This window comes from Cetorhinus maximus, chromosome 19, assembly GCF_964194155.1.
Source record: "Cetorhinus maximus chromosome 19, sCetMax3.hap1.1, whole genome shotgun sequence".
NCBI lineage: Eukaryota > Metazoa > Chordata > Chondrichthyes > Lamniformes > Cetorhinidae > Cetorhinus > Cetorhinus maximus.
Genome location: NC_135897.1, coordinates 27,535,475 through 27,548,072, shown reverse-complemented (window position 1 = coordinate 27,548,072; position 12,598 = coordinate 27,535,475). Strand labels below are relative to the sequence as shown.

At 39.9% G+C, this 12,598-nt stretch overlaps 1 protein-coding gene and 1 long non-coding RNA gene across 6 annotated transcripts in view; one reads left to right on the top strand and one right to left on the bottom strand.

Moving 5' to 3' along the window:
- Window positions 1-12,598, bottom strand: part of pccb (propionyl-CoA carboxylase subunit beta) — a 76,533-nt gene that overhangs the window by 20,925 nt on the left and 43,010 nt on the right. For all 4 annotated transcript variants that reach the window (XM_078563613.1, XM_078563611.1, XM_078563612.1 and 1 more), the window contains 2 exons: window positions 9,316-9,436; window positions 4,207-4,288 (listed from right to left, as the gene is read on the bottom strand). In XM_078563613.1, coding sequence (XP_078419739.1) covers window positions 4,207-4,288; window positions 9,316-9,436 — 203 coding nt within the window. The remainder of the gene's footprint in view (window positions 1-4,206; window positions 4,289-9,315; window positions 9,437-12,598) is intronic.
- The window catches only part of LOC144693701 (uncharacterized), a 35,325-nt gene that overhangs the window by 21,334 nt on the left and 1,393 nt on the right, over window positions 1-12,598 (top strand). The gene's annotated exons all lie outside the window — the stretch shown is intronic.

The window sequence follows — 12,598 nt, the reverse complement described above, 5'->3', positions numbered from 1 at the left end:
CATCTGTCATGTGTCTGCCTTTTTCACTGGTATGCATATGTCTGTATAAGGTGAGAAAATTTTTTTTCACACAGCGAGTAGTTGGGGTTTGGAATACACTGCCTGGAAGTATGATGGAGGCAGGTTCAATTGAGGCATTCAAGAGGGCATCGGATGATTATTTAAATAGAAACAATGTGCAGGGTTACAGGGAAAAGGCAGGAGATTGGCACTAAGTTAAAATGCTCAGAGAGCTGGTGCAGACATGATGGGCCGAATGGCCTCCTTCTACACCAAAACAGTTCTGTGATTCTGTCTTCCTGAAAGCTGTTACTATCCTCCTCACGGTTTACCACATTTCTGGATTTTATGTTATCTGAAAACTTTAAAATGATGCCCAGGTCTTTAATAAACATCAAAATAAGCAGAGGTCCCAATACTGACCCTGAGGGAACACAAGTGCACACACACTTCCCTTCAGTCTGAAAAACAACCATTCACCACTACTCTGCTTTCTGTCCCTTGGCCAATTTCATTTCCACTCAGCAACTGCTCCTTTAATCCAATTGGCTTCAATTTTGTCAACAAGTCTATTATGTGGTACTTTGTCAAAATTTTTGGAAGTTTGCATGCACGTCGCCAATCGCATGACAGTCCATCAAGTCATTAAAAAATTAAATCAAGTAAGTCAAATATGATTTGCCTTTAACAAACCTGTGATAGCTTTCATTTATACTTTTCCAAGTGTCAAGTAATTTTCTCCCATTTTAGGCTGACTGGCCTGTAGTTGTCAAGTTTATCCCTTCCCTTTTTTGAACAGAGGTGTAAGATCCGCGATCTTTCAAACTTCTGGCACCACTCCCATATCCAAGGTGGACTGGAAGATGATGACCAGTGCCCCTGGAATTGAACAACCTCAGATGTATCCTAAGCAACTAAGCAACTTTTTGACTTGAGCTCTGCCAACCTTTTAAGTACTTCCTCTATCAATTTTTATCCAATTCAATTTCGCTACTTACCATGACATTGGCAGAATCCTCTTCTCTAGTGAAGACAGATGCAAAGTATTTAGTACTTCAGCTGCATTCTCTGCCTTCACAAGATGATCTTTTTGGCTCCTAATTGCCCTCACCATTCTTTTAATTATCCTTTTACTATCTATAGGTTTGTAATTTATTCCGCTAAACTATTCTTATACCCTTTGTCCCTTTCATTTCTTTTTTTCAATTTTCCCCTATACTTTTTGTTATTAGCTTGGTTCTCTGGTGAATTACGAATTCTATACTTATCATAAGCTTCCTTTTTCCATCTCATTTTAATCTTTATATCTTCAGTCATCGAAGGAACTCTACCTTTGGATGCCCTTCCTTTGCTCGTCTAGTCTGTGCCTGAACTATCTCCTCTTTGAAGATTGCCCATTGTTCATTTACTGTTCTACCTACCAATTTTTGATTCCAATCTACCTGGGCAGATTCTTTTTGAACTCATTGAAATTAGCCCTCCTCCCTTTAAGTATTTTCATATTGGATTTTCCTGGTCCTTATCCACACTTACTCTAAATCTAATGATATTGCCCGGAATTTGTTATAACGGTGAGGGTATCGGAATTCACTGATGTTCCAGGGTAAAATTGACAACAACCTTTGCTGTCTGCACATGCAGAGTTAAACTGGGAAAGTTGGAAGTTCCTGTCAGTGATACTCTGCTCTTCCACAGGCTGCACCGTTGCAGTCTAGAAGAGTGCAGCTCCAACAATACTCAAGAAGCTCGACACCATCCGGGACAAAGAAACCTGCTTGATCGGTACCCCACATTATTGACATTAAACATTCATTCCCTTCACCACCAACGTACAGTGCCAGCAATGTGTACTATCCATAGGATTCACAGCAGCAACTCACTAATGCTCCTTAGAGGTTGCTGGTTTGGAAGGTGCTGTCAATCTTCCAGAATGACAAGGGCAGCAGATGGATGGCAATGCCACCACCTACAAGTTCCATCCAGGTCTCACAGCATCCTAACTTAGAACCATATCACCATTCCTTTATGGTACCCAATCAAAACCCTGAAACTCCCTTCCTAACAGCACTGGGTACACCTACACTACATGAATGGCAGCAGTTCAAGAAGTTAGCTCCACCACCACCCTCTCAAGAGCAATCAGGGGTGGGCAATAAATGCTGGGTTTGCCAGTGGTATCCATATTCCATGAAAGAGTTTAAAAAAGGTATTTGCCAATGGAATCTACACATAAATAACTGTAACAGCATAAACTCAGGGCAATTACCCACTAGTCTCATCTTAATAATGGATGAAAAAGTTAGGGCTAGTGCATTCAGCAATAATTGAGTTTTTAACAATGTAATAGGTGATAATTGCTGCTTAAAAACCTCTCCCTTGCCCTGAAAAATTTAAGTGTGGGGTCTCATTCTCTCAGTAGAAAACTAATGTTGCAGATTTCATTTTTTGAACTTTTTCTCTTAAGTCTTTCCTCTAATCCCATATGTATTTGTCAATTTTTATTCTGCTTCCTCTACAATGATTTGAATGTAATTTATAATTCATGTTTTCTTAAATTCCTGATTTGCAATGTGTCTCAGTGAAGATTCTTCCATCTGATTGGTTGAAGTGTCCCTGCTACTTCTTTTCTCAAATACCACAGATGCCCTGTAGAGAGTGTAGCACCAGATCGGACAGCAGATTGCCGGAAAGCCCACTGACAAACCCACAAAACATCTAGGGACAACTACACTAGTCAACGGAGAAAACCATACCTTCGCCACTCACAGCAAAATTTAGGCTGTTGCGATGACCAAATGCTCTTCGAGCTCCACTTGTCCTTCATTCCCCCAAACTAGATTCAGCACTGTTTATTTCCTCATTGGGCTGGAAACACACTGAGCAAAAGGTTCTCTTGTACAAATTTCAGGTTTTCCTCCCTCTCTTTGCCCTTTCCACTGTTATTCCTAATATAGACTGAGAAAATAACAAAGTCCCCATTATCACTATAATAAAGTTATTGCAATTTGTCCCTCTGTCTCCTTCCTACTACCTGGTGGCCGATAGTATACACCTAGCAGCATAACAGCTCCTCTATTATTCATTAATTATAACCAAATCGAGTCTTTAAACCATCAAATACACAATACCTTTCTACCGCTGTATTTTTGATCAAAAGCCACTCCCGCCCCACCCCAGCTCTTCTTTTAACCTTTCCCTGTATTTCCAGGATATATTGTTGCCAGGAATTTTAGTGTCCATTCCTCTCCTTGCTTGAGTCACTATAGCTTAGCTCCATATGACTACTTGTGCCTGCAGACCACCAATATTATTTACTGCGCTTTGTGCATTTACACGTGAGGTTAAATTATGAGGACAAGTTGCTCAATCTAGGATTGTATTTGCTTGAATATAGAAGATTAAAGGTTTAATCTAATTGATGTGCTTACAATGACTAAAGAATTAAAAAATTTGATCTTGGGATGTGAGCATCGCGCAAGGCCAGCATTTATTGCCCAATCCTTAATGCCCTTCAGAAGGTGATGGTGAGATACTTTCTTGAACTGCTGCAATCCATCTGATATAGGTGTGCCTACAGTGCTATTAGGGAGTTCTAGAATTTTGACCCAGTGACAGTGAAGGAACAGCGATATAGTTCTAAGTCAGGATGATGTATGACTTGGAGGGGAACTTGCAAGTACTGGTGTTCCCTGCACCTGCTGCCCTTGATCTTCTAGGTGGTAGAGGTAGTGGGTTTGGAAGGTACTGTCAAAGGTGCCTTTGAGTTACTGCAGTGCATCTTGTAGATGGCACACATTGCTGCCATTGTGCATCATTGGTAGAGGGAATAAATGTTTACGGTGGTGGATGGGGTACTGATCAGGTGGTACTGATCAAGTGGGCTGCTTTAAAAGATTATCTCTATTTAACCTATTTCCTCCGGTGGGGGACTCCAGAACTAGGGGCATTATCTTAAAATCAAAGCTAGGCTGTTCAGGAATGATGTCAGGAAGCACATCTTCACATTAAGGGTAGTAGAAAAACTGTCCCTCAAAAAGTTACAATTTGCTAATGTGCAGAAAAGGTAATAATATGGAACTCCTCTCCCTTGGTATGGAGACTATCTGACAACACATAATCCCTTCGCCAAACAACCCTGCATACTGTTTTTTAGGTGTAGATTTTATATGTCTGGGAATACTGAGAAATTAAAATCAAACATCTTACCGCACTGACGATTTCCGACATATCGTATGCTTTTGTAGATTCCAAAGGAACCACTGTATCCAGGCTCGGCACTAACCGGTCACTTTATGAACAGCAGAAGGACAGAATTTTACTTTCTTACTATTTGTCAACCATCTATGTACACAGTGAAATATTAATTAATCATGCTTCAACGATTCACCTTCCCAATTATCCTCCACCATCTTCAAAAGGATAAAATATTGCACAAGGGTTTTCCTCACTGCACAGCATGCCAACAGCAATTTTGTCTAAGAGTCAGAGATTTACAGCATGGGAGGTCATTCAACCATCATGGCAGTTCTAGCTCTTTGCTACTAAAATCTAAAATTAATCACACTGCCCCGCTTAGCCTCCCACCAACCTTGCCCCCGCCCCCATCCCCATCCAAACAGTATCATCTGTTTCAAATATTTTTGTAATTATCCCTCAAAAGGTACAATGGTCACTGACTCAATTACTCCCTGTGCAATCGCATTCCATTTTTCAATAATCCTGTAAATAGCTCTTTCCTAATTCCTCTTCTCATCTCTCAGGGACCATTTTGTTCATAACTTTTTTTTTATAAAGTCTACAGTTTCCTCATTAACTTTGCTGCTTCAATGGAGATAGTCCCAGTGTCTCTTTTTGTAATTAGTTTCCCATCCTTGGTATAATCCTGGTGGATCTACATTGTACACTCTATGGCATTAATTTCCTTTTGAGAAGGAGACAGGCAAAACTGCACACAGTGCTCTTACTGTGGCCTAGCCAATGTTTTGTACAAATTTGGCATTACATTTGTACTCTTTTTTATATAAAACCCAAAATAATTTTTTTTAAGGCTTCATCTAAATGTACTTCCACTTTCAGAGAATTAAATACTTCAACCCTAGGTCTTTCATGTCCATTCCCAGCCTCGTTTTGCCTCACATTTAACTACATTAAATACATTATTAAATTCCTTCTGAACATCCAAAACCTTTATCAAATTGGTTGCTGCTTTGAAAAATTCTATTAAAGTTGCTAACACAACTTACCTTTAACAATTCCATGTTGGCTGTCCTTGATTTGACTCATGCATTTCTAAATATTCACTATTGTGATTTACATTGAATTATAGATTCAAGAGATTGCAAACAACTGGCCCCTCCTTTCAACAACAATCTTTAACAAGAAAATTCAGGTCTTTAAAAAGTGATCCAAGATAATGATTTTTTACTAATTCCGTTTTAATTTGTTACTAGATCTTCCCTTCCTAATCAACTTATTAGACTTAACTTTAAGAGGGAATGTTCCAATTTGACACTCTTCAGTTCATTAAAAAGCAAGGGAAGCACTGCCACCTAAGAAGCACAGCATGAGCAAATAATGGTTTGTGTATCACCCTGAATGAATGCTTTTGGATTACAATTTAGAATGATTCTGGACCACATCATGGTTAGTGCTGACAATACATATGAACATACGAATTAGGAGCAAGAATAGGCCATTCAACTCCTTGAGCCTGCTCCCATTTAATAAGATCATGGCTGATCTAATTGTGGCCCCTACTTTCCTATCTACCCCCTATAACCTTGTTAGTCAAGAATCTATCTAACTCAGCCTTAAAAATATTCAATGACCCTGCTTTCACTGCTCTCTGGGGAAGAGAATTCCGCAGACTACCCTCACAGAAAAATAAAAATTCTTATCTCCACCTTAAATGGGAGATGCCTTATTTTTAAACTGTGTCCCTAGTTCTAGTTTCTCTCACAAGGGGAAACATCCTTTCAGCATCCACCCTGTCAAGTCCACTCAGGATCTACACGTTTCAATAAGATCACCACTCATTCTTCTAAACTCCAATGGATACAGCCCAATCCATCTAACCTTTCTATATCTTGTAGATGGTATGCACTGCTGTCACTGTGCATCGGTGATGGAGGGAGCAACTGTGATATTTGTTATTTGCACAAGAACATATTTAAAATACAATAAGTTACATTTATATAGCACCTTCAATATAATAAAACATCCCACGCAAGGCACTTTATAGGGGCATTACAAAACAAAACATGACACCAAACCACATAAGGAGGTATTCGGTCAAATGACTAAAAAATTGGCCAAAGAGTTAGGTTTTAAGGAGAGTCTTAAAGGAGGAAAGCCAAGTGGAGAGGTATAGGGAGGGTAACCCAGAGCTTGGGACCCAAGCAACTGAAGGCACGGTCATCAATGTGGGAAAAGTATCATTACCCCTCGGCCAAGTTTCCATTAAGGGCATGATGTCGATGCAATGGTCCAGAATAAGTTCATAGATGGTAAGGGCCTTGCTCACAAGTGAACAGACACACTGGAGGAAGATATATAGAGGAATGCTGAGAGCTGATCTGCTGGCAGATGCCACAGGGTCAGCAGTGGGAGAGGTGAGTTAGACAGGAAGAAGATTGGCAAGGTTAGTCCTCAGCAGGCACACAGGGCGGGAATATCAGAGAGTGCTTAATGGGAATTTGGGTTGCTGTTCACAATGTGGCACTGCCAAGTGCCTTGGAGCCCGTCAGAGAACGCTTAGAAAGGCAAAGGGAAGCTGCAACTCTTTTGTCTTCATTACAATGCCACCATCTTAGTTACTTGACACTTTAGTACCACAACATTTGCAGTAATGGAAAAAAGAATAAAGCAGGTTATGGGCTTTGCAAATTTTTTTTTAAAGTGACTGTTACTCTCTGGGATGAATTTCATATTCTCCATTCGGTGGATTTGAAACGTGGGGGGGCATGCGAAGTTCAGTAGGTGGCCATCCTGCATCCTACCCAATCTGTTTAAAATTTTACAGGAGTGGGCAGGCATTGGGCGATCCACCCATCCTTGAGCCAATTACTGGCCACTTCTGGGCCACATGCTGCCCCCATCGGTATTTTACCTGTAGCAGGGGTAGACCCACAACACGGAAGAAGCCTGGCAGCTTTAGCTGTGCAGTGGGGTAGGGCGGGTGGGGTGGAGGGAGGAAAAGAACTTCCTTTGTTAATCCTCTGAGCCCACCAGAGGCACTCTGCTCCAACCCCGCCCCCGCCCCATCCTCAACCAAAGTCATCCCTCCATTTAACCCACACCCTGGTCTCTTGAACCCAGGCCCCCTCCCTCTTATCTCCCATCACTAAGACCCCCTATCCCAGACTTACCTGGGCTTCTTGGCAGGGTGGGACTGCCTGTATTCCCAACCATAGCCACTGCTAACAGCTGGCGCTGCCTGGACTACAAAGCTGCTGGTCATCTGATTGGCTCGCAGCTCTCTAAGGCAGGGCTTCCTCCTGAATTGGAGGGCAGAAATCTTGCCTTCAAGCAATTAACGCTGCTCCCAGCTTTAAATTGCTGGAGGTCAACCGCTGGAATCATAGGCAGGTTCCACCTGTGAGCAATAGCAAATTTCCACCAAGATATTATTCCTTTCCTGTGAACAATCAGTGTGCATCCATAGAAATGCAAGGTTACAAAAAAATTTCTTTGTGTTTCAAAGAAAATTAAAAAGGGTCGTCTCTACAAAAATTCCAGCCACAACCTGGTGAAAGTATACAACTCAAATGGCCACTAGATGACATCCTTTCCCTTGTAAGTGGTGGGAAAGCACCATGCCTTCAGACACCAGAGAAATATTTTTCCCAGCAGCCACTAGAGGGCAACCTTTTACCATGGGCCAGTCAGTTCCTAAAAAAAAGCTACCCGTGAACTCAATTACAAGGCTTTCAACATGTTAATATGAGTAAACATCAAACCCTCCATGTTCTAGACAGATCAATTTCTTAACGTGCGATAAATAATGAATATAAAATGAATTAAAAATAAAAGCTAGTACTTAAGACATTTTAATTGTAGCTGACAGTGGAATTACGTCTTTATTAAAAACTTAAGTACGGGCTACATTTAACAAGCTGCCTTCCTAAAAGCACAGGTGTAGTAACTTTAATAGTTTTCAAAATATTAACATTTTTCATACACCATCAGCAACATACTGCTTCAAAATTCAGTTCTTTTAGTTGCAGTACTGTTTGAAAGGAGGACTGTGATTAGCATTCAGGAATTAAAAGCTTGCACACACACTGCAATGAGGAGGCAAAACTAAAAATATATGAAAGGTGACTATGAGTAAAGCAAAATGTATTGACACGTTGTCAAATGAGAAATGTAGAACACTTGGCCAGATGTGGAATGATTAGAAACATTGAGGCAGGTTTGTCCAAGGGCTCAGCAGGTAAGCTATACAGACCAGAAATTCCCCCTGGGCTGAGTTAGTAATCCCAGCTAGTGCAGTAGAAAGGCAGCTAAAACGTGTCTCAGGTGTCCCTGGCTAAAAGTCAGGGGACAGAATCAGACAACCAGCCTCAGTTCCCAGTTTTACTCGAATCATACAATTACATAGAACAGGAGTAGACCGCTCAGCCCTTCAGCCCTGTTTTGCCATTCTGTTAGATCATGGCTAATCTGTACTTCAACACCATTTACCTGACTTTCCTTCATATTCCTTGGTGAGTGAATATTAAGGTCCTGGCAGAATTGCTGTGCATTTAGTGATCTCTGCAAGCAGCCATGCCAACTCAGCATTTTTATTTTCCGTATCTTACTAGAAATCTATTTTCTCTTTGGTTAGTCACATAATTTACACCCTGGGTAAAATGCGACATATCTGGCATTTCAAACCATATTTGCCAGACCACCATTGATGCTCCCTTGCATCATCTTGTGCATCTCTGAACATTAATATAGTGGCATATTTTCCCATGGCTCACAGAGGAATTGAACAATATGCAATTTTATAAGGATATGAACATTATACGATGCAATGAACTATTTCACTGCTAAAGGGTCACAGCTCCACCTTAAGGCCAATTGTTGTTTATATCTGGAATGTGGCAGCTGTAATCTAGGTGCAAAACTATTTAACTTATGCAAATCATATGTACTCTCCATCAGGAAATTAACCATAATTCATATTCAAGATATCAGAGGATTGTGTGTGGGATCACTGTAATTAGATGTTGTGAAATCAGTTTTACAAACCAATGTTGTGTACTAAATCTTCCATGACGTTATATTGAAGTGTAGGGTCGTGTGAAACTTGATTCTTTTACTTACCATGGATCCTGACATTCCCTAATAGGAGCAGGATCTTTATTATTCAGAGGTATAAAATTAAAAAACTCCCTCAAATTCAATAAGGCATCAACATCATTTTCAAAAGCCTTGTGTGCAACACCTGCAGCAAAAACACACTAATATTACTAAAAATCTGGTGCTTAAATCTTCACAATAAAGAAAGTTACTATTACTAAAAAGACAAATTACATTGCTACATAAATAGAATTGTATGTCATCGTCTTTGTAATACTTCATAAGGGTTATTATTGCACTATCAAGACATTGTAGCACAAAGGCAATAATGCCATCATTTTATCTGTAACTGATCATTTTATGTATTAATAATAGGACCAACCTAATCAATGACATCAAACCAGAATAAAATTGATGCTACATCAATCCCATTGATCAAGATTCTTTGGGAACTACCATCTGTTAATATTGAGAGACACATGTCCATTCTATATTGTTTCTCTATTACAGAATGAGCTATGATCAGCACGTGTGATTTTTAAAAGAGTGATTCATCAAGTTAGTGCACCTTCTGGCTTAGCTGGTAGCAATCTCAAGTGCAGGTGTTTATGATTATTATTAAGTTTTCTTATTCCCAACAAAATAACAAAGAACCACAGGAATGGTCCTGGGTCCAATTGGAAACTGTCTTAAAGTGAGGTGAGGAAGCACCAGAAAAAGCAATAAAAGTGCTGGAACATCTCCACAATGTTTCACCAATTTTATGGTACATGTATTATTTAGAGGAAGGTTTTCATACGCAATAGCAGAATAAGAGACAGCAATTGAGTGGTCTGATCTGAACTCAGCCCTGGGTGCCTCAGCTTTATGACAATAATTTAACATTTTATGCTCAAACATCCAGACAACTGATTTAAAATTAACGAAATAATCAAAATCTCGTCATTCTGCAGTGTCTTTGTGATTGATTATGAGGCGGTAATTAAACCAATTTTGGATATAACATAAGGAACTCTGAAAGTAAAGCCATTTTCAATTTTTAATGCCTTGTGCAATCTCACATTAAAGGTTTTCTTTCCAAGAAAACAAAGCTTACATAAAATCATACACCTCCCGCCCAGGTTTTTTCTTCCCTCTCTTTAGAATAGTGCTGCTTGATAGATTAGACATGAGCCACATGTGACTAACTTGAATCCAAATTGCATTTTGATTAGTAAACAGATGGATCATGCACAGAGACAGATGTGACTTATACAATAATATTTTCATCACAGATAATTCCCAAATAAACAAAGACATGCACCATGTGCAATGATAGGAAACAAAAGCTGTTAATGAAAAAAGAATGGTGGACAATTCTGGTAGCAGTGGGAAAAGCCTTTTTCACTATCTTACAAGTCAATACCTTCAAAGACTATTGGTCCATTGAAAGATTATCCAGCACAGATCAGAAAGGACTGTCAAGAGTATGACAGAGATACTGATCAAGTCTTGACTCATGAAAATGATACTCAATTGACAGCAGTTAACAGTACAACTGTTAATATGAAAATAGATGAGTATGCCTTCTTAGATAGAATAAGGAACATTAAATAGATCCGACTACCAGCCTGGGTGAAAAATACAAACGGACGTGTTATGTACCTTGCCCATACCTTTAACAGCTTAGTGGAATCAGGAACTGGTTCCCTGGCTGGGAGGATATCAATCTGGAGTTCCAATTTTGAATAAGTGTGATAAGGCAGTATCAGGTAACTACAGGTCATTAGTTTGACTTCAGTAATAGGTAAGATGCTTAAAGACATCATAATAAATAACCTATATGGCCACTTAGAGAGGGCATAATTAGAGACAGCTAATATGGTTTCTGGAAAAGAAAGGTCTAATGCTAAATAATGCATCCTACAGGGAACGGAATTGAAAGTGGTGAAATATATACGAATTGATATAAAATTATACAGTTATTGACCACTGCTGAGAAGCTAAATCTCTATCAAACAGAGTGCTAGGTTACATTCAGAGAACAATTCATCACTAAATAAACATGCCATTTTGTTCTTGTACAAGAGCTTGCTTAGGCCTTATTTAGAACAGTGTCCAGTCTTGGTGCCCCCACGTGGTAGGGGGCTCAGAGGCTTTGAAAATGGCTTAGAAGAGGGCCACAAGATTAATTTCCAGTTTAAACCATCTTAGCTACCCAGATAGGCTTAAAGAGCTGGTGCTCTATTTTAGACATAAGACTTGGGTGATCTGATAGAGGTTCATGAAACAATGGACGAATTAGGCTGCATCAGTGTGGACAAATTATTTCAACTGGATAGGTTGTTTCCAAATTAGACAAGGGCAGCAATAGGTTGGATGTTAATCAAACCTTTTCTCAGAGAATAGTGCTGTAGACCTGTGGAACAGGTTGTCTGCTCATGCATTGTATATGTTCAAGAGAGCTACACATATTTCTGGCTGGAGTGGAGCTGATATCAAGGAACAGGCAGTTATGAGTCAGGGTCAATGGAGTTTCAAAGAATTTTGATCGCTTGAGAGAGAGAGGAATTATCCAGAGTTTTTCCCTTGGAAATTTTTCATTTTGGTTTTTTCCCTTTCTCAAGAGGTTATACAGCTCCTGGTAGGTCAGAAATGACTGAATTAAGTTGCATTAGGCATTATGACTGTATGATATAGGCCTAACAGACATGTTTGTAAATCAAAAATGAGTAACAGACGCAGTCATTGGGCATGCGATCTCAAAACTCAGATTGGGAATCTGTACAAATGCTGGCACACTCCTGTGGATCCTCACCCTAAGTTTCAAAAGACAATAACAGCTACTCATGTGAAAACTGCGCTTTTAATGTAGAAAAGATTACTAGCTTACAGCACCATACTATTAAGACAACAAAGGATAGAAATCTGACATCCTCATGAATCTCCATAACCTCCTCATGAATGCCAGGTTATATTATCTCAAAGTGCAAGGTCTCCAAGAATAGGAGAATCCCTGACTGAAAACCTATTACATGTTGCAATCAGCAGCTGAGTTTCCCCTTTTCTTCCTCCCTGAAATCCAGTGACTAAGGGTGATTGTATCATTGCCACCGATGTGACGTGCTTGTTCAGTATCTCTGCCATACCCTGATTGTCCTTTCTAATCTGTCACTGATACGGTGGTATGGCATAGCTTCCCAAACTGTGGGTTGCAACCCCCAGTGAGATTGCAATACGAGATTTTGGGGTCGCAAGCTCAGAGGCAACAAGGCCCTGGAGCTTAGACTGATTTCTGACAGCTGAGAGGCCCCTTTAAATCCTCATG